The sequence below is a fragment of the Nannobrachium achirus genome (assembly GCF_963921795.1).
Source record: "Nannobrachium achirus genome assembly, chromosome: 13".
Taxonomy (NCBI): Eukaryota; Metazoa; Chordata; class Actinopteri; order Myctophiformes; family Myctophidae; genus Nannobrachium; species Nannobrachium achirus.
The window spans coordinates 2,409,806-2,434,993 of NC_137833.1; the positions used below are offsets into that span (position 1 = coordinate 2,409,806).

Sequence of the window (25,188 nt, forward strand, 5' to 3'; positions counted from 1 at the left end):
ATTCTTGATTTATTTGCACTGACTGTGGACACTTATTGTTTGGTCCTGCACTATTGGGTTGTGTTGGTTGTATTGAGTACTATTGCTGTGTTGGCATGGCGGTGAGATACTTGTGTTGCACTGACTAGCATTGACTGTTATGATCACTTTTGTTTGGCGCTGCACCATATCACCATGACTCTGCACCATATCACCATGACTCTGCACCATATCACCATGACTCTGCACCATATCACCATGACTCTGCACCGTATCACCATGACTCTGCACCATATCACCATGACTCTGCACCATATCACCATGACTCTGCACCATATCACCATGACTCTGCACCATATCACCATGACTCTGCACCATATCACCATGACTCTGCACCATATCACCATGACTCTGCACCATATCACCATGACTCTGCACCATATCACCATGACTCTGCACCATATCACCATGACTCTGCACCATATCACCATGACTCTGCACCATATCACCATGACTCTGCACCGTATCACCATGACTCTGCACCGTATCACCATGACTCTGCACCATATCACCATGACTCTGCACCATATCACCATGACTCTGCACCATATCACCATGACTCTGCACCATATCACCATGACTCTGCACCATATCACCATGACTCTGCACCATATCACCATGACTCTGCACCATATCACCATGACTCTGCACCATATCACCATGACTCTGCACCGTATCACCATGACTCTGCACCATATCACCATGACTCTGCACCATATCACCAGGTCACATTTCATGCTAACTGCGTGCTGTGCAGTTGGCAGATAAAAGTAATTCTGAATTCATGTTCACAAGCCATTGTACTGTCGAGGCCATTATCTTGTTGTCCACAAGGAGGCAGTGTAAAACCAATTGAACTCACCACCTATGAGGGTGGTGCTGGTGAACTGCTTACCTCCACCTCCTATGAGGGTGGTGCTGGTGAACTGCTTACCTCCGCCTCCTATGAGGGTGGTGCTGCTGGTGAACTGCTTACCTCCACCTCCTATGAGGGTGGTGCTGGTGGTGAACTGCTTACCTCCACCTCCTATGAGGGTGGTGCTGGTGAACTGCTTACCTCCACCTCCTATGAGGGTGGTGCTGGTGAACTGCTTACCTCCACCTCCTATGAGGGTGGTGCTGCTGGTGAACTGCTTACCTCCACCTCCTATGAGGGTGGTGCTGGTGGTGAACTGCTTGCCGCTGTCCTTTGCCAGAATAAGCACCTCCGTGTCCCTCTTGGCAGGAACATTCTCTTTTTCCAGCAGCAGGTACTTGTAGTCTTTCTTGTACATGTCGTCTGACACAGACCGAGTGGCTGAGAGACAAAACTAATTGTTTTAAACATCTGAAATGATTTAAATGAATACTTTTTTTTCCTGTTTTGTTGTCAGAAATAGGGCCCTTATAAAGTGGGTGTCAATGATATATATACGGTTGTTCTGTAAATTATTCAACCCCCTCTGAAAAATTGGTTTATTAGTGTAGCAACTGTTCCTTTAACTTTGAACATTCATTGCTTGATTGTCTACCAACCATCCTTATGTGTAACATTATTAAAAGTTATTAAAATACTAATTATGTGATCTTGAGCATGTATTTGTCACACTAACAATCTATGATCAAAAGTAATGTGGCTATTCAACCCTGTTACTGTAATTTCAACCCTGTTACCATATCATTTTAATCTAAAATAAACATAAATCACTTAATCAGCGCACAAGAGTTTGACCTATTGTCCTTTAAAGAGCTTAAAAAAGGAAAAGGATATAAAACAATAGCAAAGGCACTCAATGTTCCTAAAAGTAAAGTGTTGAGCATAGTTCACAAGTTCACAGTTAAAGGAACAGTGGCTACACTAATGAACCTAATTGGGCTTGAATAATTTCGAGCACAACTGTAGCTGAGAAAAAGTGTCAGGTGTTGAGACATAACTATTAGTGTGGGGATTTAAGGGGAGCAAATGCTAATTTCGTGTTACTATTACTTTACACTATATTTATTATATTACTACAACCACTACTACAACTATTAATCATTTAATAATATGTCACTACTATAGACTTACTGGTAGAAACTCCAGTGCTGACAACACCACCACTGTTGGAGACATTCTTCTGGACTCCATACCCTGTGTGCACGTACGCACGCACACACACGCACACGCGCGCACACACACACACACACACACACACACACACACACACACACACACACACACACACACACACACACACACACACACACACACACACACACACACACACACACACACACACACACACACACACACCATTCTTATTCTGTCCATATATGCACAGTGAAAGGAATCAAACAGTCTAGAGTCTATAATAACAGGTTGTCTCCAGAACCTTACCTCCCAGACTGCCGTTCATGTTGGCTCCACTGGCGGTGAGAACGCCGTTGGATGTGGGAGGAGCCAGGTTATTCTGGAATCCATAAACTGTCAACCAACACACACACACACACACACACACACACACACACACACACACACACACACATACACACACACACACACACACACACACACACACACACACACACACACACACGCAGGCAGGAGAATATGATTTATGGATTCTCCTCATTCCCCCCCCCCCATCCGTCAGACACAAAGAGGAAAAGGAACAAACACGGAGCAAGCCTTATACGGCACTGTAAACTGCAGAGTGCATCATTTAATTCCGACAGTGTAAAAATGGACCCGTAAAGGTGGTTGCATATTGATGTGTTTTTTTGTCAAAAATTAATACGGACTAAATAAGCAGTGTGCAAACGCGATTGGCATAACGTGAGGTTGATTTTTGTATCTAGTAAGTGTATCTAGTAAGTGTATCTAGTAAGTGTATCTAGTAAGTGTATCTAGTAAGTAAGTGTATCTAGTAAGTGTATCTAGTAAGTGTATCTAGTAAGTGTATCTAGTAAGTGTATCTAGTAAGTAAGTGTATCTAGTAAGTGTATCTAGTAAGTGTATCTAGTAAGTGTATCTAGTAAGTGTATCTAGTAAGTAAGTGTATCTAGTAAGTGTATCTAGTAAGTAAGTGTATCTAGTAAGTGTATCTAGTAAGTGTATCTAGTAAGTGTATCTAGTAAGTGTATCTAGTAAGTAAGTGTATCTAGTAAGTGTATCTAGTAAGTGTATCTAGTAAGTGTATCTAGTAAGTGTATCTAGTAAGTGTATCTAGTAAGTAAGTGTATCTAGTAAGTGTATCTAGTAAGTGTATCTAGTAAGTGTATCTAGTAAGTAAGTGTATCTAGTAAGTGTATCTAGTAAGTGTATCTAGTAAGTGTATCTAGTAAGTGTATCTAGTAAGTAAGTGTATCTAGTAAGTGTATCTAGTAAGTAAGTGTATCTAGTAAGTGTATCTAGTAAGTAAGTGTATCTAGTAAGTGCTCTGAAATTCCCTCCAATATCCGGCAGAAAAAACACAGCAATGTGCAAGGACCTTACGGCAGTGGTTCTCAAAGTGGAGGTCCGGGGACCCTCAGGGAGGTCCTTGAGGAGGTTCCAGAGGGTCCCCAGCAATAAATGATTGTTGGTTAGGAACGAAATAGACCCTTAAATGTCTGTAACTCAGAACCAAATTGATCATTAATGTCTGTATACTGTATACTGTAATGCATACATGGGCAACTGGCGGCCCGGGGGCCACATGCGGCCCCCACCTTCACTTAATGCGGCCCGCAGGTTAATACTGGAATACTGATATTTTATTGATTTCAGCTGTTACAATTCCAAACATGACCTGCTTTAATTCTGTCTATATTCGTAGCTTAAAGGGGAAGACCACCCATTTTCAATATTGAACTATGTCATTAATATACCTTAGAGGAGTTGTGTGGAAATTTAAAAAAAGTTCCCCCCATTCTGTGTTGCCTAGAACTGGAGTATTGATTTTGGGGTTTGTATTGTAAAGTACAACTTGATGACATCACACATTGTACTTTACAATACAAACCCCAAAACCAATCTTCCAGTTCTAGACAACACAGAAGGGGGGGGAACTTTTTTTTTTATTTCCACACAACTCCTCTAAGGTATATTAATGACATAGTTCAATATTGAAAATGGGTGGTCTTCCCCTTTAATGACTAGTGTATTAAAATGTATTTATTTTAAGTCCAATGTAGGTATTTGTATTTAGGTTCATAAAGTTAACATGAGTATATAACTAAATGCGTGAAATTAAATAAAAATTTTACATTTCACAATCCAATTCAAAAATAACAAAAAATAATTCAGGATTCCAATTCAAAAGAAGCAAAAATAGACGATCTACAAGCTCAAAACGCATCGCGCTGCGATGCGTTTTGAGCTTGTAGATCTGCTATTTTTGCTTCTTTTGTATGAGATACTAGAAAGTGACAAAGTAGGACGTAGCAATATGTAATGTGACCCTCTGGAGTGAAGGTGGACATATAGTGGCCCTCGCCATCATCAAAGTTGCCCACCCCTGCTGTAATGGAACCGATGCCATTTGTACGCTCGGTGTCACTTACTAATGCATACCAAACTGGGGGGTCCTAGAAATCAGAAGAGTTTGAGAACCACTGCCTTAAAAGGGGTCAAAAGAACACTCCAAGTCTCACCTGACAAGGTGGAGGGCGAGGTGCAGTTGAAGGTGGAGGAGCCCGTAGACATGTTGTTGGTGTTGATCTGGTAGCTGGTGTGGGTGGTGCTGCCCGTGCCGCCGCCGCCGGTGCCAACGCCAGCCAGCGTGGTGGGCAGGGTGGAGGGCAGGGTGGAGGTGGACCAGGAGAAGGACGGCAGGTTCCCAGAGTCCAGGGTGGCGCTCTCGTAGTGGCCCGACTTGTAGCCGGTGTCGTACATCTGGCCCGACTTCACGCTGGTCGCGTCGTACTGGCCCGACTTCACGCTGGCGTCGTAGTGGTGGGATTTGACGCCGGTGTCGTATTGGCCAGATTGGACGCCGTAGAGGGCCGCCGCCACGCTGGCGTCGTACTGGTCAGATCTGACGCTGCCGCCGTCGTACAGGCCTGAAACTGCAGGGAAGGACAGGACAGAATACATAGAGAAACAATTATCCACTAGCGTCGCTATTCTGGGGACAACAGTCGGCGAGAATAGCCTATCTGTAAGCTCACAACGCAGCGAGAGATGACGTAGTGTAGCGCCAACATAGGAGTTCTAGTGGTATAGAATAGGAAATAGGAAAATAGGAAAATCCGGTCTACCAAGTACTGTGCATAAGTGTTTTTCAAAACATGTGAGAGAGCAACTCCATAGCAACTCCAAGTGAATGGGCGGAGATTTCCAGTTAACACCTCTCTATTATATATAACTCTATGGTTCTTGTGCATGTTCAATGCTGGGTCATAAGTTGTGTGTCAGGTACCTTTTTGTCTGTGTTACAGTGTTAACTGTAATGTTTGAGTTCAGTCACCCTGGCCACAATATGCGCTGTGGGATGCATAACGGAAGTGGCGGAAGTGCTGCGGTTATAAGGGAAGTTACGTCACGCAGTGCAGGTTCCTTTACTGTACATCCACCAGTGAAACAAACCTAAATAGATTGTGGCTCTGAACTCTTAATAGGTGTAACTTTGTCAGAATCCATGTTTTTGTTTGGATATTGTTTATTATGAGCGCAACGAAGGGTCGGGGGAAGTAGAACAGTTTTTTTTTCCCCCAGCGGAGAACACATTTGCGGAAACGTCACAATGTGAAAAAACAACAACATCCGGGATAATTCTCACGGCGGAAGTTGCACCGTTCTACGCCGTCTTAACCTCATATTGTAACCAGGCTTTTCTCTTGGCAGATGAGTTAGCCTGGCTACGGGAGGCTAGAGGTCAGTTGAGTGAGTGAGTGAGTGAGTGAGTGAGTGAGTGAGTGAGTGAGTGAGTGAGTGAGTGAGTGAGTGAGTGAGTGAGTGAGTGAGTGAGTGAGTTAGTTAGTTATTAACTGTGAGTGAGTTGTTAACTTACCAGACTGGGAGGTGAGTTGTTAACTTACCAGACTGTGAGGTGAGTTGTTAACTTACCAGACTGTGAGGTGAGTTGTTAACTTACCAGACTGGGAGGTTCCCGTGACGACCTTGGTCTCCACGATGGCCTTCTTGGGGACCGGCAGGGTGATGGATGCAGCCGAGGAGCGGGAGGGGCTGATGCTGCCGGAGCGCCCTCCGACCCCTCCCTTCAGCAGCCTCTTCACGTCGTCCAGCTCTGTCCCTGTGGTTCACACCCACCACGTTAACTCCCATTTAGGCCCTAGAATTATTTAGTGCTTTAACTATTGAAAAATAGCAGATATACAAGCTCACAGCCGCGCTGCGAGCTTGCAAGATCTGCTATTTTTGAAAAATCGTGTTTTTTTTTTGCAAGTCTTTGAATATATCTTTTTAAAAGCGAACATATTTTGGGATGGGGGTCCCTGGAACAACATATTTTGGGATGGGGGTCCCTGGGGGTCCGTGGTCAAATACATGTGATTTTGGGGGTCATTAAAATGAAAACGTTTGAGAACCACTGAGGATATAGGATTTAGAAGGCATTTATAGAATCGGGTCAAAAATATTCAAAGACTTGCAAAAATGTTGCAAGAAAGAAAAGTGGTTCAAATCTAAAGTGTCACAGATTTGCGTTCAGACCTAAATGGATTAACTTCCACTTACAGTAAGAGGAAAGACAAAATATAGCATGAAAGAACATGAAAATAGTTTCCCACAAATACTTGTGCCTGAATTATAGAAAATACCAAGGTGACATTAGGATTCACGATTGTGTCTAACGCACCTTAGATATTTTTCTTAGAATATCTCACACACATGAACACGGTTTACAATTGACTCTTTGTCAAGTCCCGCCCCCAAGTCAAGTCCCCCTCTTCGCACTCATTGGTTGCTGTTTCTTGGTTGGACAAAAATCATTTCTCTCCATCCAATACCATTGAAATGTTTTTTCAGTTGCTTTGTATTGATATTCTGTGTATTCAATACAATATATTTAAAATTTCAGTTAGGAAAAAGGAACATCTGGGGTCCAGTACAGTGACTCAGCATAATCATGTTTTTTTCCTCCAAAAATTATGTTTTAGCAAATTCACCATAAGGTGGAACCAGGGCAGAAACAAGGCAGAAAGAGCCTGCTGGTTGGTCGGTCAGGGACCAACCAAAAGACTGACAAAGGGTCAACTGACTTTGCTTCGGTCAAAGGTGAAAATACAGTTAGTTGTCCCTGTAGGCATTTTACTAGGAATAAGAGAGTTATAAGATGGTCACACTGGTTCATGGAAAGCACCACCTATAACCCCAGGGAAAATCAAACGCACGCACAAAGTCCTCTTTTATGTGCGCCAGTCAGCTGCCAATGGAAAACACATTGACATGTATCTATCTGGCAAGACATGAAGAACAGCCCAGATGAGCAGTGAGCAGCATGCGACCAAGGCTTTGTTCAGACCGACTGCAGGCACGTTGTTTCTCAAATATGATCGTTAGGACTGCCTGCCCGCACTGTTATTTACTGAGGGCGCTTTTCCACCGGCAAAGAACCGGTTATAGTTCTTTCTCCCGCCTATGGGATGAACCAGAGGTGAGCTTTTCCACCGAGAACAGAGTTGGTTCCGAACCGTAAAAGTTGGTTCCGAACTGGAACCACAAAATCCTTGGTTTTTGTGGTTCCAGAGCCAAATCCTTGGCTCTGGTTCAATCTGGTGGAAACGCAAGCTGGTTCGCAAGAACAAACCAAGGTTCCAAGAAAGTTGAACTGCACTGGTTCTGGAACCAAGGTTCTTTTGGTGGAAAAGGCCCCTAAGTGGTCAGAACGAACATGTTTGTGTATTCAGCAGGCCCGGATTTATAAGACATGAGGCCACTGGGCAAGGGGAAATAAAGAGGCCCTTGTGCGCGCGCAAAAATTCCACTTCCGGTCTACCTGACCACACCGTGACCTCACCTCCGGACCGGCCCGTGTATAATCTCACTGTGTATCCTCATTGGCTCATTGGAAGGGTCTGAAGCAGATACAGAAGTGGGGTTTGTATGCATGTGTGTAGCCTATGTGTGTGGAAAGTACCGGATACATAGAGTGGGCGGGCTTTAGACTGCACTAAGCTTTCAGGGCAGCTACATGCAGTGCGGCCAGCAGAGCAGAAGCTCTCAATGTTATTACCATAATAAAACAAAATGTACTGTAACTAAACACAAATATCACTTTATTTGGATTGCAATATTTTAAAATGTCATCATTAAATTAACTCATTCATGGTCTTTTCAAATGGCTTCCAAGTTCCACACCACCTCCCTCCCCATAGACTTCCATGTAATTCATAGTGCACGGATCATGCACGCCCATGCCTAGATCATATGCATCACGTGTGTGCACACTGTTCACAGCTTTCAAACAAAAAACTCCGAATGGAAATCCGTTCAGGCATTCATGAGCTAGCTAGCATGTTTTCTTGAAATGTAAACAAACATGGCTGCCATGTTTGAAAGATGGGGTTTGTATGGGGGTTAAACATGAAATTTCGCGATCGCGATCGTGCCTACTAAAGTTTTTGGGGTAAATTTTTTTTTTGAAAAAATCGGGCCCCCCCCTCCTCCTGAGGCCCCTGGGCGCGTGCCCACCCTTGCCCAATGGTAAGTCCGGCCCTGGTATTCAGTTCGAATTTCATCGAACTGTCTGCACTGGTTGCTCTGTTAATGATGGGACACGTTGTGGGCTTGTAGATCTGCTATTTTTCAAAACGTATTGACAAATCTTGTATGGGGGTCGCTGATGTTTGGACATCAGGTTGGAGAACTAAGCTCATCATCATAATAAGCACAACAAAAAAGTAATTCCTGTCTCTGAAAACGGTGGACATCTTCCACTAACACCAGATCAGTCGTGTTGACTTCATGTTTTGCAAATTTGCCATCACACAATTTATGGCATCACTCATCGTGTCTGTAATTGAAAGCACGCTGGGTTTGCATATTAGCTTAATTCCTCACACCTGTAACCGATAAAATGCCATGTCACGCCAGAACGTCTCAAAGGTTGCACACGGCTAGCGCACCGCTCTCTGCCGCTCGCAGCATGTGCGCTGTCGTGCCTGCAGCTGTGGAGCTCACAACAAGCCGCTGTTTTTTCAGCTATTTTCAAATAGCTGGCGTATAAAATAGGTTTAAAGGTGGTTAAAAACCGATCTTTACTCTATAGTAACACATTTTACCCAGGACCCCATGGAACCTCCCTCAAGGACCCTTCGGGGTCCCCGGACCTCACTTTGAGAAACACTGGCCTACAGCACCCAGCAGGAAATGAACTTAAGTCTAGTCTGACACGCACATAGTACGATCATTTCCATGTCCAAGTAAGGTTTTATTGAATATGTGCTTGATCAACAGTTTGTGCATAAGTCAACTCAGGATGAAATTTGATCTTAAGACCACTTTATGAATGAGGCCTCTGTTCTGTTCTGTTCTCTGTTCTTAATGTCGGCAGGCGACCACCAACCATATGCCCCACAACCAACCATATGCCCCACAACAGAGGATAAAAACAAGGTCATTTCACCGGAGGAAGCATGAGCTCAGTTTGGGGCCCTCCCCAGGTTGGCAGAGGGAAGGCAGAGCCCAGGATTACAGTTTAGGCATTGGCACCGGGTGAAGAATGGGTTACAAAAAGGGATACAAAAAAGTATGAGAAAAACGACAAACGGAGTGCTTGAAAAACATAGCCTTTTAACTCCAAATGCTGACATGGTGCTCTTGAAGGAGTGGTCATAATATTATGTCATTAGGAATAAAGCCTTAGACAGAAATAACATCTAAGGCTGTAATCAGGCACTCTTGCGCAGAGAGGAAAAGTATTAACACACTGAATCCCAACCTGTGAGGATATTGCAAGTGGGCACACAAATAATTGCCACTTCACCCAAAGAATGACTTATTTTCTATGAAGCCTTGGCCTTGCTCAACTGAGCAGCCACCCAGTCATCGAATTATCGGCTTAGGAATGTGACCAAGACAAAAACATCTTCATGAATTCGAGGCTTCAAAGCATGTGTAATTGATAGAAAAGAAGTCATTTTGGGGGATGAACTACTGCTTTAACACTGCAGCCAAATGGCTGTGTGTTAAGTGGTCAGATGGGTGGACCGCAATCAAACGACTTCAAGATTTTCAAGTGGGTCTGTCTGTCTAGTCTGTGTGTATCGATAGATGGATATCATATCATGAATATATAGGCTAGAGGTCTAGTATAGCCGCTAGACCTTTATTCCGAGGGTAATATCTTATTGATAGTAGACCTAATATTGCTGTCAAATAATAGTCTGTTTCATAATAATATAGATGCTGTTTCATAGTAATATAAAACCAACACATCTCACTTCAATATGTTGATAAAAAACTGCACAGCAGCGATGCACTCTCTCTCTCTCTCTCTCTCTCTCTCTCTCTCTCTCTCTCTCTCTCTCTCTGTGTGTGTGTGTGTGTGTGCGGAGAGAGACGGAAAATCATTAACGCCCTGCTTCGCTCTCGTGCACATATGAATTAGAATAAAAACAAATGGCTATGTGTCGGGTCTGGATCGCATCCTGGTGAAATATCTGGCAGTGTCCCTTGTCGGTGATCAATCTTATAGTGTGAAAACAACAACAATATTATTAGGCCTACAGCCAATTTAAAGAAAGACACTCGTATAATGTGAAATACTCTAACGATCCAATAATCGCTGGACGCTTAAATATTGTACAGTGTGTCCGAGCCTTTACAGTGAAGTCACTTTACCCTATCACACTAACTCTAAACTAAAAGGTATAAAAATACACTTTGGTAAATAGTGTGTCATTAAACCAATGTATCTACTCTGCTCTAGCTTTCAATTTGGTCAATTCAAGCATTGCTGTCAGCCAGGGCACTCCGTTTGAAAGCTATGACATGGAGAAGGAAAATAGAGCTGATCTCCTCTGAGGAGCAACACCGTTAAGTCAGTCAAAAGTGTCGCACATGAATATAGACAATCTACTACACAAGCTCACAGCTATGCTATGCGGCACGCAAGCTTGTAGATCTGCGGCTTAAAGCCCACTAGTGAGGACACATTTTAAGTTTCAAAGTTCTGCTGTAAATTAGTACTGCATCAATCATCTCCAATGACAGCCATGCTTTGTCTCTTTATGAGGGCTTTGTGACCACAGAGAGCGCTTTATGAGCAGAGGAGCGCTCTGCATGTCATGTCTAGAACGCTCGCAAGGAATGCTTACTGTTTGCACAACGTTTGAAACCGTCAACCGTCGCTGTGCTCAGAACGTCGCTTCGTTTGCGTTATTAGCACCAAATAATAGTCTAGCTGAAACAACTGTAAACATCGCGTCATAAATGACTGGCTTGTCAGACAACCAGGAGGATCAAACGTGAGATTGATGAGCGGCGCTCCTCTCCAAGAGTTTAAATATTTTCAGACAGACGTACCCTGAGTGTTCCTCCAAAACACCCTGGGCCTAGAATTATTGAATGCTTTAACCAGTGAAAAATAGCAGATATACAAGCTCACAGCTCGGCACCGAGTGCCGCACTGCAAGCTTGTAGATCTGCTATTTTTGAAAAAGTTGTGAAAATGTGTGCAAATCTTTGAATATATGTATTTTCAAAGCGAACGTTTGTAACTCAAATTTTGCTTCATGGATGGTCCCTGGAACTAAATATTTTGAGATGGGGGTCCGTGGCCAAATAAATATCATTTTGGTGGTCCTTCAAATGAAAAGATTTGAGAACCACTGACATAGTAGTCTCTCAAGAACAGACTAACTGAGCTCCAGTTAAGTGAAAAGGACCTTTTCTTTGACGATGGCTGGCCAGATTGCTGACATAGAAACACAGGTTTTTCAAAACAATCTTAGAAGGATTCAAAAGACACTTATAGAATCTGGTCAAAATTCTAATTTTCACGATTTTTCAAAAATAGCAGATCTACAAGCTCACAGCGCGGCACTCGGTGCCGCGCTGTGAGCTTGTATATCTGCTATTTTTCAATAGTTAAAGCATAAAATAATGATACACAATATAGTGTACCCGTTCTGAATGGTGAGTGTTCCTCCAAAAAAAGGTAGGCGTCTAGCGCGCTGGGAAGAGGAGCACTCCAGCACATCTTTACTTTGCTTTGACTTTTTCCCTAAATTTAGTCCAAATGTCCACACATTGTGGGCCGTATTTTGATAGTCTTAAGTACCAACTCTTATGCCTTAACTTAAAGACCTGTCCATACTGTCTCCGACCACCAAACTTTTTGTCGGAGAGTTCCGACTTTCCCACGTGCAGCTTTTCGAACTCTAATTCGGGGTAATGCTTTTCAGAAGATGCGAGTGACGTCATTTTGTAGTTGAACCGGACCTTTCCGACGAAAGGTTCGGTGGTCGGAGACAGTATGGACAGACCCCCCCCCAGCCCGTAGGAATACGATATCACCCTCCTCCCTCCCTCCCCCTAACACAGGCCCATTGTGTTTGTGTGTAGGTGTTTGTGTAGGTGTTTGTGTGTAGGTGTTTGTGTAGGTGTTTGTGTGTAGGTGTTCGACACAGCCGGACGCACCGTGCTGGATTCGAACCCACAACCTCCTGGGTGGTGGCACGGCAGTATACCACTGTACCACCCGAGCGCCCGCCTCAACGCGTCTTTAACAAATGCATGGCAGCTAAAACATAAATAAAAACGCTTTCTGTGGAAACGGGTCCTCATGGAATCAATAGGTCTTATAATAGAGCCACATGCATGTGTTGTGATGAGGATCTTACATCTGGATGCAGTGGGAGAGGCACTCTGCAGCCTGGCTCTGATCTGACTCTCTGAAATAAAACACACAACAACAGGAAATAGAAAGAATAGTGAGACAGAAGGAGACACATTGCTGTGGACGCTTAGAATGTTAGAATGTGAGACGCTGCAGAAATAGAGAGACACAACGACAGCTTACCTCTGCTCTGACTCCTCCCCCTGGCATTGGAGCCTGGAAACACACAAACACGCACGCACGCACGCACGCACGCACACACGCACACATGCATGAACACACGTACACAGACACATGCACACGTAAATCCACACATAAACACACAGGCACGCACGCGCATATGCATGAAAATACAAACACATGCACAGAACCACACACAAACACACATGCAAATGCACATATGCATGCACACAAACACATGCACAGAAGCACACGTGTGCACACAAACATACATACACACACATGCACACGCACGTGCACACACACACACACACACACACACACACACACACACACACCCACACACACACACCCACACACACACACCCACACACACACACACACACACACACCCACACACACACACACACACACACACACACACACACACACACACACACACACACACACACACACACACACACACACACAAATGCATAAACATGTGTTTTATAATAAAAGTGACCATATATAAGAGAGAGGCTGGCACACACAGCCGTTATAAAATGCATAATCACATGGTTGTTGTTGTAACTCACAGTAGTTCCCGTAGTCTTTGCGTGTGAACTCTGGGGAGGAGTTGCCACTGGAGCTTCCTGTAGGAGAGGATACAAAGGGTTCAGGAGGTTAAGAGAAAGTCCTCCACGCCTTTCAAAATGTTTTCTCTCTTTCTTTCTGCCTCCGTGTTTGCCCGGTGAAACCTTTTCCGTTCTATGATTCAGGCGTCGGTTTCCAAAGCAGACAAGGAGGCTGACACCATGCCAACCTGCTTTATCGTTGGCAGTAGGGGTGTAGCGATACATTTAATAGCGATATGATATGCATTACGATGCATGGTTGACGGTACGATACATGGACCATATTGGTTCATTGATGGCGATACGATACGATTCGATTCAATGATTTAAAATCGATATAGTAACTATTTAGGAAAGAAATTAAATATGTTTGAAACGTGTCAATAGTGCAGGTTTTTTAAGGGAAAATCTATTATTATGGATATAAAAAAAGAGGGGTCTAATTACTTTTTTTTTAATAATTCCATTCCACATAGCTACTCTTGGTCTATGGATAAATGTGTGTAATCTCTGTGTTCATGTTAAGGTGCAGGTTTGTCCATATGTGTTGAAATATAATGTCCATGTATTTGCTAGCTAGAGAATCACAGGGTTTACTTATTTATGGCATTGGTCCGACATTTCATTGTTCCTACTGTACGTCCCATTAGTCAGAATCTGGTGAATGTTAACCTGGTGAAAATACTATGCCTAAACCTAAACCTAACCCTAACCTCAGTAAAGCTATGCCTAAACCATCAGAGTCAAAAAGGTAGTTTGCTACCATGTCCAAAACACTTTCTCCTTTGCCAGTGTGTTCCCAACACAAATGGCTGCTCTAACGTGAGCCTCGGCTTTGATGGAGACTTGGAGAGCGCTCAGACCCATTATAAAAGTCGCTCGCTCACACTCAACTAAAAAACGGCTCGCTCCGCTCCCCGCACCGCTCGCGCTCCACTCCGCTCATATGCTCTGATGGATATAGTAGATCATTGCAAATCAAAATAGATTTTTGGATTCAGGAACTGATGCTCACCGTCATAACCTCCCGAGTGGCTGCCGGACACGTTCTTCCTCTCCCTGAAGGAGGGCGACATGCTGCCCGCAGAGACACCTGTGGTCTGCGTCCTCCTGCCGCCGCCACCGCTGCCCCCTCCTCCTCCCCCCGACGAGGAGGACCTCACCTTGTTTCAAATATTATTATTGTTACAGCATACAAATATAATATACATTTTCAAATCAGACTTTAAACAGTGCTTCCAGATTTTTTTTTAAACAGACATACATAAACACACCAAAAAAGAAAATACATTACAGTGAAAGTGAACAAATATTCCTCAATGTACATTTCTCATAATTGTTTAGTTACAACCAAGGCTGCTTTGCACAACAAAGTGTACATTTAAAACCAAATAAAGTGAAATCAACCTTACCCCCCCCCCCCCCCCCCCCTCCCTCTCAAGTGCTGCCTCCAGTTACACACCATGTGGGTCATCCACAGGATTTAGCTTTAACTTCAACCATTCAAAAAGTAGATTAAAGGGGCACTCCACCACTTTTCAACCTATGTTCATATAATTGGTCCTCACACAAAAATAGCTTTTTTTTTTTTTTTTTTTTTTTCACAGAGGAGGGATGTGGGCAGGTCAGAAACCCATCGTCTTGTGACATCCTCGATTGCCAATCCAGCTTATAGAAACGGCAGGCTTTCTATTCCTGAAAAGTTGCAATTTTAAAGTGGAAGCCATTGTTCTCGCGATAATAAAAATCTAAATATTTTTTTCAAAAATATTGATTAACATCTTTTTGGGGAAAATGATGATGTCACAAGACGATGGATTCTGAACTTCCCACAGCTCTCCTAGGAGACTTGGACTGAGAAGATTTTTTTTTTTTGATATTTTATCATGAACATTAGTGAGGACCTATTATACGAAGACAGGTTGAAAAGTGGTGAACTACTCCTTTAAAGGCGTCCAAATCTTTTCGAAATCTTGCTTTGCAATCTTTGAGTATGAATCGAATTCTTTCCAAGTGCAGAGTTTCTGTCATCTCATTGAGCCAAAGCTTGACTGTGGGGGACCTCTTTCTTTTTCCAAAATAAGAGTATCAATTTTTTTTTTGCAGTGATAAAGGTCTTTGCACACGGCTGGGTTTTTCTTCGCGAAATGCGTTTTTCAGGGCAAGGAGAGAGAGAGAGATAGAGGTGTGCGAAACGGGCGGCAGTGTGCAAACGTGACTGACATAACATGAGGTTGATTTTTTTTATTTGCACGCTCACTCCGATATTCGCCCGAAAAAGGCAGCAGTGCCAGTGTGCAAAGACCTTAAGACCGTATGACAGCAAAACACTCCCAAGATGACCAACACTGGGTCTGGTGTTATCTCTACCTCCAGTGTTCTGGAGAATAGTAACCAACGAGGAGGACCTCACCTTGGACACGGAGGTGACCACGTAGCCCCCGCTCACGCTGCTGCCCCCTCCCCCTCCTCCTCCTCCTCCTCCGCTCCCGTAGCCCTCTGCGTCTCCGTAGCTCCGCCCGCCATCGCTGAGGCCTCCACCCAGGCTGTCCCCGCCCCCTCCTCCACCCAGGTACACCCCCGAGGACGAGCTGAAGCCGCTCACGCTCACACCCACGGAGGCTGGGGGGACAGAATGGTACATATCGTCGTTGTCGGGTGGAAACCTTGTATGTCCAAAACCGTTCGTTTTGCATTTATCATTTTAAAAATGATTTAAACTAGTGAAAACAGACGATCTACAAGCACACAACGCCTCGCGGTGCGAGGCGTTGTGTGCTTGTAGATCTGCTGTTTTCACACTTATTTTTTTGTAAATTAAAGCCCCACATCATACAAAAGTGTTGCACAAAAGTAGCGAAAATAGCCGATCTACAAGCAGGCGAGGCGCTGTGTGCTTGTAGATGTGCATTGGGTACCATTTTTATAGTCGTTTGGTATGACAGGGCCGGGGGATCGAACCTGTTGTTCTAGTGTCTTGACCCAAGACACGATCCTCTACATTTTTCAAGGCACATCAAAGCATGCTTTGAATATAATTATACCAAAATATTGTAAATGTCGGCAGTAAAATGTCATTACTGCCGACATGTCATCAGGGTAGGGAGTCAACAGTTCAAATATTTTGTGGGTTGCAGCCTGAAAAGGTTGAGAACCACTGGCTGAGATGACCAAGCATTAAACAGCTTGTGATTCCAATTATGTGAATCACGTGGAACCATCAAATATTTTGAGGAAAAATTATTCTAACTCATCTGATGAATAGCTCTATCAATACGTTTCTAAACATGCCTCAAATTCTTTGAAAATATACAGCTCGGCATAAAACACACAAGTACAGTTTTCCACTCAACCATAACATGGATGAAATGGGTCTAATAATAATCCACTTTAAAAAAAAAAACGACACTCAAGGTGAGCGGGAGTGGAATCTTATAATTCCGGGGACTTGGATGCGTTGCGCTCACATGAGGAGAAATAGCTTCCACTGCTGTTTTGCGTTAAGACATTCTTCTCCAGGCCCAGCCCTCCAGCCCCGCTGGACATGGTCCTGTGATTGGATCCACTGGTTCCCTCTAGCAACGGGCAGACACACAGCAAAACAAGGAAAAGCCTGTTACTCATAGCAGGGCAGTGCCTTTCAGAACGACCATGACTGGCCTAGCATGTGTGTGTGAGTGTTGGGGGGGAGAGAGGGAGAGAGAGAGAGAGCACTCACTTGGGGGCAGAGATGCCAGCCTGGTCGTTGTAAGAACTGTCTCTGTCACAACTAATGGAATACAAAAAACACACAGGGAATGATTAATACAGACAGACAGACAGACAGACAGACAGACAGACAGACAGACAGACAGACAGACAGACAGACAGACGGTCATTTATTTACAACAAGGGTCTTCGACCCTATTTACCCTCAGGTCCTTACTAAAGGTGGTCCTCCAAATCTTTGAGTGATAGAAAATGTTCTTCTTTTTCATGTTAACCACTTGAACCCTAATGTCCATATTCTGAGAACTTTAGCCAAAAATAGCTGATTTACAAGCTCACAACGCCTCGCGCTGCGAGGCGTTGTGAGCTTGTAGATCGGCTATTTTTAGAGTGAAAGGTCAAGTTTATTAATTATTGACGGTTCAAGTGGTTAAATATCTGAAAACACAACTTGACATGAATCCAAAATGAATTATGATCGAGCTGTCAAACAATGAAACCATGGAATCTCTGAAAAAGGTTGTGGGGGGGGGTCCCTGCTTCATCTCTCTCTCAGCTAAGAGGTCCTTGGCCTGACGTTGAAGACCCCCTGATTTAAAAAGAAAATCTCTTCCACCACTAGGAGGCACTGTCTGCACAGATCAGCTCAGCCATTCATTTTGATGTCCCTCCATGTCCCATTTGACTTTACATGCTGTCTGCCCCGCCCCCTCCCCTCCACTTCCTAAGTCCTAACACATACCACGTGTGTGCGTGTCTGTGTGTGTGTGTGTGTGTGTGTGTGTGTGTGCGTGCGTGCGTGCGTGCGTGCGTGCGTGCGTGCGTGCGTGCGTGCGGGCGTGTACTTCTATTATACTTATGAGCGCCACATGTCCCCACAAGTATAGATCTTTTTCCAGAGCGCTGCTGTGTAGCTGCGGTGACGGCACACAGCCGCACACAAACATAGCTGCCACTTGACACCGCAGTTATGGTTGCCACTCTGAGACATCGGTCTATATAGTCCAGGTGTTTCGGGCAGTGTTTTGATGGAATGGTGCACTTTACCATAAAAGCATGACATTTGGCACACAGTTACTTAGAAAATGCCATATGGAAATGTTTTTGGCTATATAGGGACATCGCAGATTTGTCTTGGGAAACTTGTGGGAGCCAATCAAAGTTGGGGTCTCATAGACTTAAAATAATTTTTAAAAAAAAGTGTTTTCGTGATTCTGAATCCAATGCAAGCATTTGCTTTGCATGAAAAACATTCCTTGGGCTAAACATGGCCCCCCAAAACATTATGGTTTAGTAAGGGAGGGGTCGTTTTTTATTGAGGGGTGTTACTGGAGAAAATGTATAAGCCCTTTTATAAAATGCCATGACCCTCCCTCTCAATTGGGGAAAAAATCAGTGACCCTCCCCAAGCATTAAAATAAAAAAGATTGACCCTCCCCTACAACATGGCATTTACCACAGTAAAATTATGCCTATAAAACCTATATTATTATATTCCTAACCAGTGGCGAGAACAGAACAGAGATTTTTTTTCTTTCTTTCTTTTTTTACTGTAAATAATTGGGATTTTTTTATGGTTAAAAACGGGTGCGGGCGGCAGCAGCAATGAACAATAATGAATAGGCTAATATAATGCATTGAGATCCCAGCTGCACTTCATCCCAAAAACACATTTCCAAATATAAACTAACACACCTTCCAAACTAAAGTAACACACAGTGAGTAGCCTATAGTGCTGCTAGTGTAAAAGTCAACGTGGACATCACATAAAAGGTGAGAAGTTCTCGCAGGTTGAGGTTATTTGACATCTAGATTACAGATTAAACAGTTGACACATGTGCACACAGAGAAGGCTTGTAACTGCTGCCATTCATTTTGTGCTGTTGATTGCCTGTCGTCAAATCTGGGTCAAATGCGCATTTTCAACGAGCGTAGCCAGGGGCGTCACAACAAGAGGGGGAAAGTTACCAGGGCCCAAGGTGGAGGGGCCTTCATTATTTTATACTTTAGCTATTGAAAAATAGCAGATCATATGCATATGTATTTTTTTAAGCAAACATTTGTAACTCAAATCTTGCTTCTGGGGGATCCCTGGAACGAAATATTTTGAGATTGGGGTCCTTGGCCAAATACATATAATTTTGGGGATAGCAGAAAAATAGCAGATCTACAACTTGAGCTTGTATATCTGCTATTATTCATTATTCAAAATAATGTGTAATACTGCGTTCCCAGTCTAAATGTGTTAAACCCCCTTTCCCCTATGAAGAACATTCATGGGGGGCCTGCAGTGAATCCTTGTGCCTGACTGTAGCTATTACTGGGGGGCTCTCTCCATTCCGACATGTCGCCACTCCGACAGTGACTTCTTATTGTCGGAGTGGCAACACTTCCATAGAGGTTAAGGTTAGGGTAAGAGATAGGGTTAGTGTCTGTCAGAAAGGAGACATGTCGGAATAAAGAGATGCACCCGCTATTGCTGGTTAGCCAGTGTCTGCCAACCTACGGTCACAAGGGAGCTGTGAGACCTTGTCTGCATGTAGGTGCAGTACTAGTCCAAACTTTTAAACATGTTGCAGGAATTCATTTAATACTTGATTTTATCCACTTGTAACCTGCGGGCATCCCTATCTTGGGCACGTCATTAATATTGTCAAAATAATCATCAGAAACATTCAAAGGTTTTCAAAACATAAAAATATAGCATAAATAAGTAATCTACATGAATGAATGGATGAATGAATGAATGAATGATTTAATTTGAGTGTCATGCCACCTCGTGGACCATTCCTCATGGGATTATATGACACCTTTTCAAACAACCCTTTTCTACAAATGCACAATGTGACGTATTGTGAGCTTGTAGATTGGCTATTTTCAGTATTCGTCGAATCGTCATACGGTGTTAGTTAGCCTGGCGTTGCTCATACTAATTCCTCACTGCGTATCAGATATTAGTCTGGACTCACAGGCAGAATTTTCATTTCCAAGGGGCGGGTTAAAAAAAATGGCTCTGGACATGATTGGTTAGACCAGACCAATGCTGGGCCCTGATTGGTTCCCCCTAATTTTTGGGGAGAGGAAATTGAATTCACACTTTAAGATAAAGGTTTTTTTTCTTTTTTTTTTTTACAACAAGGGTTCATAAAATGTTTTCATTTACTTCTTTCTATCGTTTTAGTGATTATAATGACATTGATTTCAGTGGTTTGGGGCATGCGTGCAAGTGGCTAAATATGTATTTTTAGATACAATAAGCCCATTCCCAAGATGCACCACAATCTTTCATGGGCAGATGTGACTAGTAGTGTTACTGTAAATAGTAGGGGTGTAACGATACATTTTAATAGCGATTCGATACATATCACGATACATGGTTGACGATACGATACATGGACGATATTGGTTGATTCATGGCGATACGATACGATTCGATTTAATTATTTAAAATCGATATAGTAACTATTTAGCAAAGAAATTAAATCTGTGTGAAAGGTGTGGATAGTGCAAGTTTTTAAGGGGAACATGTATTATTATGGATATAAATAAGTAAACACAGTGATTATCTGCCAAATACGTGGACATTGTATATTGACAAACCTGCACCTTGACATGAACCCAGAGATTATACACATTTATCGATGGACCAGTGTAGCTATATGGAATGGAAAAGTAATTAAACCCCTCCTTTTCATTTTTTCTTCTTAAAAATACTAAATACAATGCACAAGTAGGTAGTATCGATACAATCGATTCTTTGCACTGCCGATTCGATACGATACAAAATAAAACGATACGGTTCGATTTTAGCTGTTTTCATTTCGATCTACTTCGATTTTTTAAGTTAAAAACGATATTTCGATATAGTTACTATATCGTTACACCCCTAGTAAATAGTAATAAATAAATTGCCGGCTTATTGTGTCTGAAAAAAAGACACATTTAGACACTTGCACGCATGCCCACACCCACTGAAATCAAAGTCATTAAAATCGCTAAAACAATAGAAATAAGTAAATAAAAACATCTCTAATTACAATCTAAAATATGAACCCTTGTTGTAAAAAAAACAAAGCCTTCCTTTAACCACTTTCAAAATGTTTAAAAAGTCACAATAACGCGTTGTGATTTGACGCATTGTGAGCTTGTAGAAATGTGTCACATTAACTCTAGCGTGAGTTATGAAATATGGAGATACAAGGTTCCTTCCCGACAGCCAGCAGAGATATAGTCTACTCTAGTGGGTCATTAGTCGGGGAGCCACAGGCCCAAAAGCTCAAAGAATAGGGTTTTACCTGTGACCTCATGACATACTTTTTATTTTTGTTTTTTCTATTCATTTGGTCATTAAGGTACACAGAATGAGAGGCCTGCTCTGCCGGAAACTCTGCGAAAAAAAGTTATGGCCATTTGTATATTCACTCCATCGACTTCAATATACAGGAAAGAAACACACCAAAAAATATATGCTTTAAGTAGCATGTGAGGGGTCAAACTAGGGGTTCTTGATGATTCTGAATCCATTGCAAGCATTTGTTTTGCATGAAAAACATTCCTTGGGCTAGAAAACGGACCAAAATAACGGTGAAAATGATGACTCATCACTTTTCACAGGTTTGAGAGGCTGAAATCTAGCCCAAGGAATGTTTTTCATGCAAAATAAATGCTTGCAATGGATTCAGAATCATGAAGAACCCTTAGTTTGACCCCTCACATGCTACTTTTTTTGGTGTGTTTTTTCCAGTATAGTGAAGTCAATGGGAAACTTTTTTTCGCAGTGTTTCCGGCAGAGCAGGCCTCTCATTCTGTGTACCTTATTGACCAAATTAATAGGAAAAACTAAAATTTGGAGTACGTCATGACATCACAGGTCTTCTCTCATTTTGGCACAGTGGCTCCCCGGCTACATGTAATGGTCCAGTGAGCGTTGATGCGGGGGCGAGACACACCGCACAGCCAGCCACCAGGATAATAACATAAACACTGGGACATAAATACTGTGGTCTACTCCAGAGGTTCAGGGAACCCCGTAAATAACTTTTTCATCCGTGGCACCGCTGAATTACACTGCTGCTACTTTAGAGTACCTTATATTTATGTCTAATATGTCAATCTTTCCCCCTAAGATACAGTATGCCACGAGGAACACTTGGGAGAATATCTGTTTCCAGTATAGGACAGACCGAAAATAACTTGTATACTTGGTGTTTAACCACTTAAACCCCAGCATCCCTATTCTGGGGGGACCGGAACATGCACCAAACATAGCCGATCTACCAGCTCACAGCGCATCACAACGTGCCATAACGTGAGCTTGTAGATCTGCTATTTTTGGTGAAGAGACTCTGTGTACTGTAGGCTGAAAAACACCAAGGGGACACTGGTCTACTCTTCAGCGTTGAAGGCTCACTCTTTTTTAGATGCCTAACAGCAAAAACCTAAAATAAAATCTTTAACTAAACAGCTACACGTGTCATTAATCCTTAACTCAAATCAAATTGTACCCCCTTTAACGAAACAGAGACATTTGTGATTTGTCATTAACCCTTAACAAGACGGACCACATTATACTTAAATACACGGTATATGTTCCCCAGGTTCCTCATCACTGTGGGGGTCCCCTCCTTGAGGAGGATGGACCCTTACAGGTCTGTTACGAGAGTTATTGGACTTAAAAGGTTTGAGAGCCACTGGTGTGTATAGGAGGATTGGTTTAGCAATGGGCATTAAAAATAAAAGAAAATCTCACCCTTTTCTCCTGACAGCTCTGTGGAGTGGTTGCTCAGCCGCGTTGTTGTTAAGTCATCCAGCTCCATCCCATCTCATTATCTGGTGAAATGACAGGAAGATCAGACCTCAGCAGGAAAGCTCCACCAAGGGGGCAGAAAGTCCACATATGTATATGTTACAGCATGTTTGGGTAACTCAGGACGTTCATTGTAAGAGCGCTTGTTTCGTTCACCACACACTAATCACCACCAGATGGCGACGACAGCCCATAGACAGCCATTCACTAGTGCAGGCGCTGACGTCACTCGTTTGCGACTCCCTTTCTTTATTTACTAGCCTAGCTGGGCGGTGTTTAGCCATTAGCTTAGCCATTAGCTTAGCCATTAGCTTACTATGAGCGTTTATCTTGGGCTTGCCCAGGCCTTACGGCCTGGGCATAAATATAACGATTGCATTCACCACGGCTTCGTAACTCGCGCGGCGCTCCGCCGGCCGCGCGGCCCTGGCCCGCTCTTCGCGGCCACTCGCGCCTGCGGCGCTCGGGGGCGAAGAGCAGGACCAAGGTCCGCTGGCCTTCGCGCCGCTTGCAATGTCGTGGACAATCGATGGGCTCCGCCTGGAGGACGTTGTTGTGGGCGACCGATTGTTCCGCCCCGTGCGGCACCGCGAGTGCTCCGTTTCTCGGCCGTCCTGTTTCTCTAACATCCGGTGACATATACACCCGAAATCCTGGATTTGGTCACAGCTTTGTCTAAGCAAATATATCTCTGAGCCACGCTGTAATAACTCATAACCCTGAAGGCACGTCATAATAATTCATTTACGGTATCTTGAAAGTACAGTGCATCCACCACGGCTCGGTGAAAACATCTTAAAAAAAAGGAGCTAAACATATACGCAGGCACTTGCACAATGGATGCTGGGTCAAAAGTTTACTTAGGAGATACAGTAGAACCTGCACACCTTAGTATACTATAAGGCAGGGGTCTTCAACAGGGGGTCTGGGACCCCTAGGGGGTCCTCAGAGTTACTACAGGGGGTACTCAAAATCTTTGTGTGATGGAAACTTTGTTCACCTTTTTTATAATAACTACTTGAACCCTAACGTCCATATTCTGAGAACTTTAGCAAGCTAACTTTAACAAGCTCACAACGCCTCGTGCTGCGAGGCGTTGTGAGCTTGTAGATCGGCTATTTTCGGCAAAGAGGTTTGGTGAGGGGGGAAAAGAGCAGACTAAGTACAGAGTGAAAAGTCAAGTTTATTAAGTATTGACGGTTCAAGTGGTTAAATATCTGAAAACACAAATTGACATGAATCCAAAATACACTGATGATTGATATGGAATCTATGAACAGGTTGTGGGGGTCCCTGCTTCATCTCTCTCTCTCAACTAAGGGGTCCTTGGTCTCAAAAACAGTTGAAGACCCCTGTTATAAGGTAAGACATCTTTATTGTTGCAAAACACTAGGCAGAACTATTTTGGGAATGGCTCAGTGGAAACATCCAACAATCTGATCACAGGCAGCCAACATAAATGCAGGTCTACCTCCTCGCCAGACTGTGAATCTAAAGGTTGCTGAGAGTATAATCCAAAATGCTGTCGCGTTTCAATGTTACATGTCTTTCTCACATATGTGTCACTAAGCAATGTCTTCACCTTAAAAAGAATTGAGCAAAAGACCAGAAGGCCTAACAATTAATTCATCCGGTGAAGGAGAGCAAACTATGAAACATTGTGTAAAAAATGTGTGTGTAGCACTAGCAGAAACACCACCACCACAAGACAGGTTTGCACTTCACAAAGGCAGATAAAGGTTTATAGAGGGCATCTGGAGTGCACGACCGGTCGGCCACGTATAGGTTTCAATAGACTCTGGATGAATTCACTTTATGGTCTTTGAGGGCAACGCGCTGACAAAAGAACAAAAGAGGCGAGGGGATGGCTCATGGCTGTACAGTTAGTTCTGGGAGCACAAAAGGCCGTCTTCTCACGCATGCAACGCAGCCTCCCATGTAAAGGCATCTCAAATCACTAACATGTGTCTCTCACCACTGTAGCCCACTAGTGTTGATGATTTCACATCAGTCTCATAGATAGGCTATAGCAGTGGTTCTCAAACTTTCAAATTCCAAGGTCTCCCCTTAACTCTGACAGTGTACAAATGGAACC

The 25,188-nt window shown here is 43.4% G+C and overlaps 2 protein-coding genes across 4 annotated transcripts in view; both read right to left on the reverse strand.

Moving 5' to 3' along the window:
* The window catches only part of col17a1b (collagen, type XVII, alpha 1b), a 72,282-nt gene extending 57,592 nt beyond the window's left edge, over positions 1-14,690 (reverse strand). For all 3 annotated transcript variants that reach the window (XM_080740131.1, XM_080740130.1, XM_080740129.1), the window contains exons 1-9: positions 14,595-14,690; positions 13,541-13,597; positions 12,966-12,998; positions 12,787-12,837; positions 6,075-6,233; positions 4,633-5,046; positions 2,396-2,482; positions 2,087-2,149; positions 1,178-1,336 (exon numbers count right to left, since the gene is read on the reverse strand). In XM_080740131.1, coding sequence (XP_080596257.1) covers positions 1,178-1,336; positions 2,087-2,149; positions 2,396-2,482; positions 4,633-5,046; positions 6,075-6,233; positions 12,787-12,837; positions 12,966-12,998; positions 13,541-13,597; positions 14,595-14,655 — 1,084 coding nt within the window. In that variant the 5' untranslated portion in view covers positions 14,656-14,690. The remainder of the gene's footprint in view (positions 1-1,177; positions 1,337-2,086; positions 2,150-2,395; positions 2,483-4,632; positions 5,047-6,074; positions 6,234-12,786; positions 12,838-12,965; positions 12,999-13,540; positions 13,598-14,594) is intronic.
* Positions 14,691-15,016: 326 nt separating this feature from the next.
* The window catches only part of LOC308296740 (uncharacterized protein), a gene marked incomplete at its 3' end in the record, with an annotated part of 11,326 nt that continues 1,154 nt past the window's right edge, over positions 15,017-25,188 (reverse strand). Inside the window, exons 2-6 of the mRNA XM_080740067.1 lie at positions 23,037-23,116; positions 17,298-17,348; positions 17,047-17,154; positions 15,950-16,201; positions 15,017-15,027 (exon numbers count right to left, since the gene is read on the reverse strand). Of these exons, the coding sequence (XP_080596193.1) occupies positions 15,017-15,027; positions 15,950-16,201; positions 17,047-17,154; positions 17,298-17,348; positions 23,037-23,103 (489 nt within the window). The 5' untranslated portion in view covers positions 23,104-23,116. The remainder of the gene's footprint in view (positions 15,028-15,949; positions 16,202-17,046; positions 17,155-17,297; positions 17,349-23,036; positions 23,117-25,188) is intronic.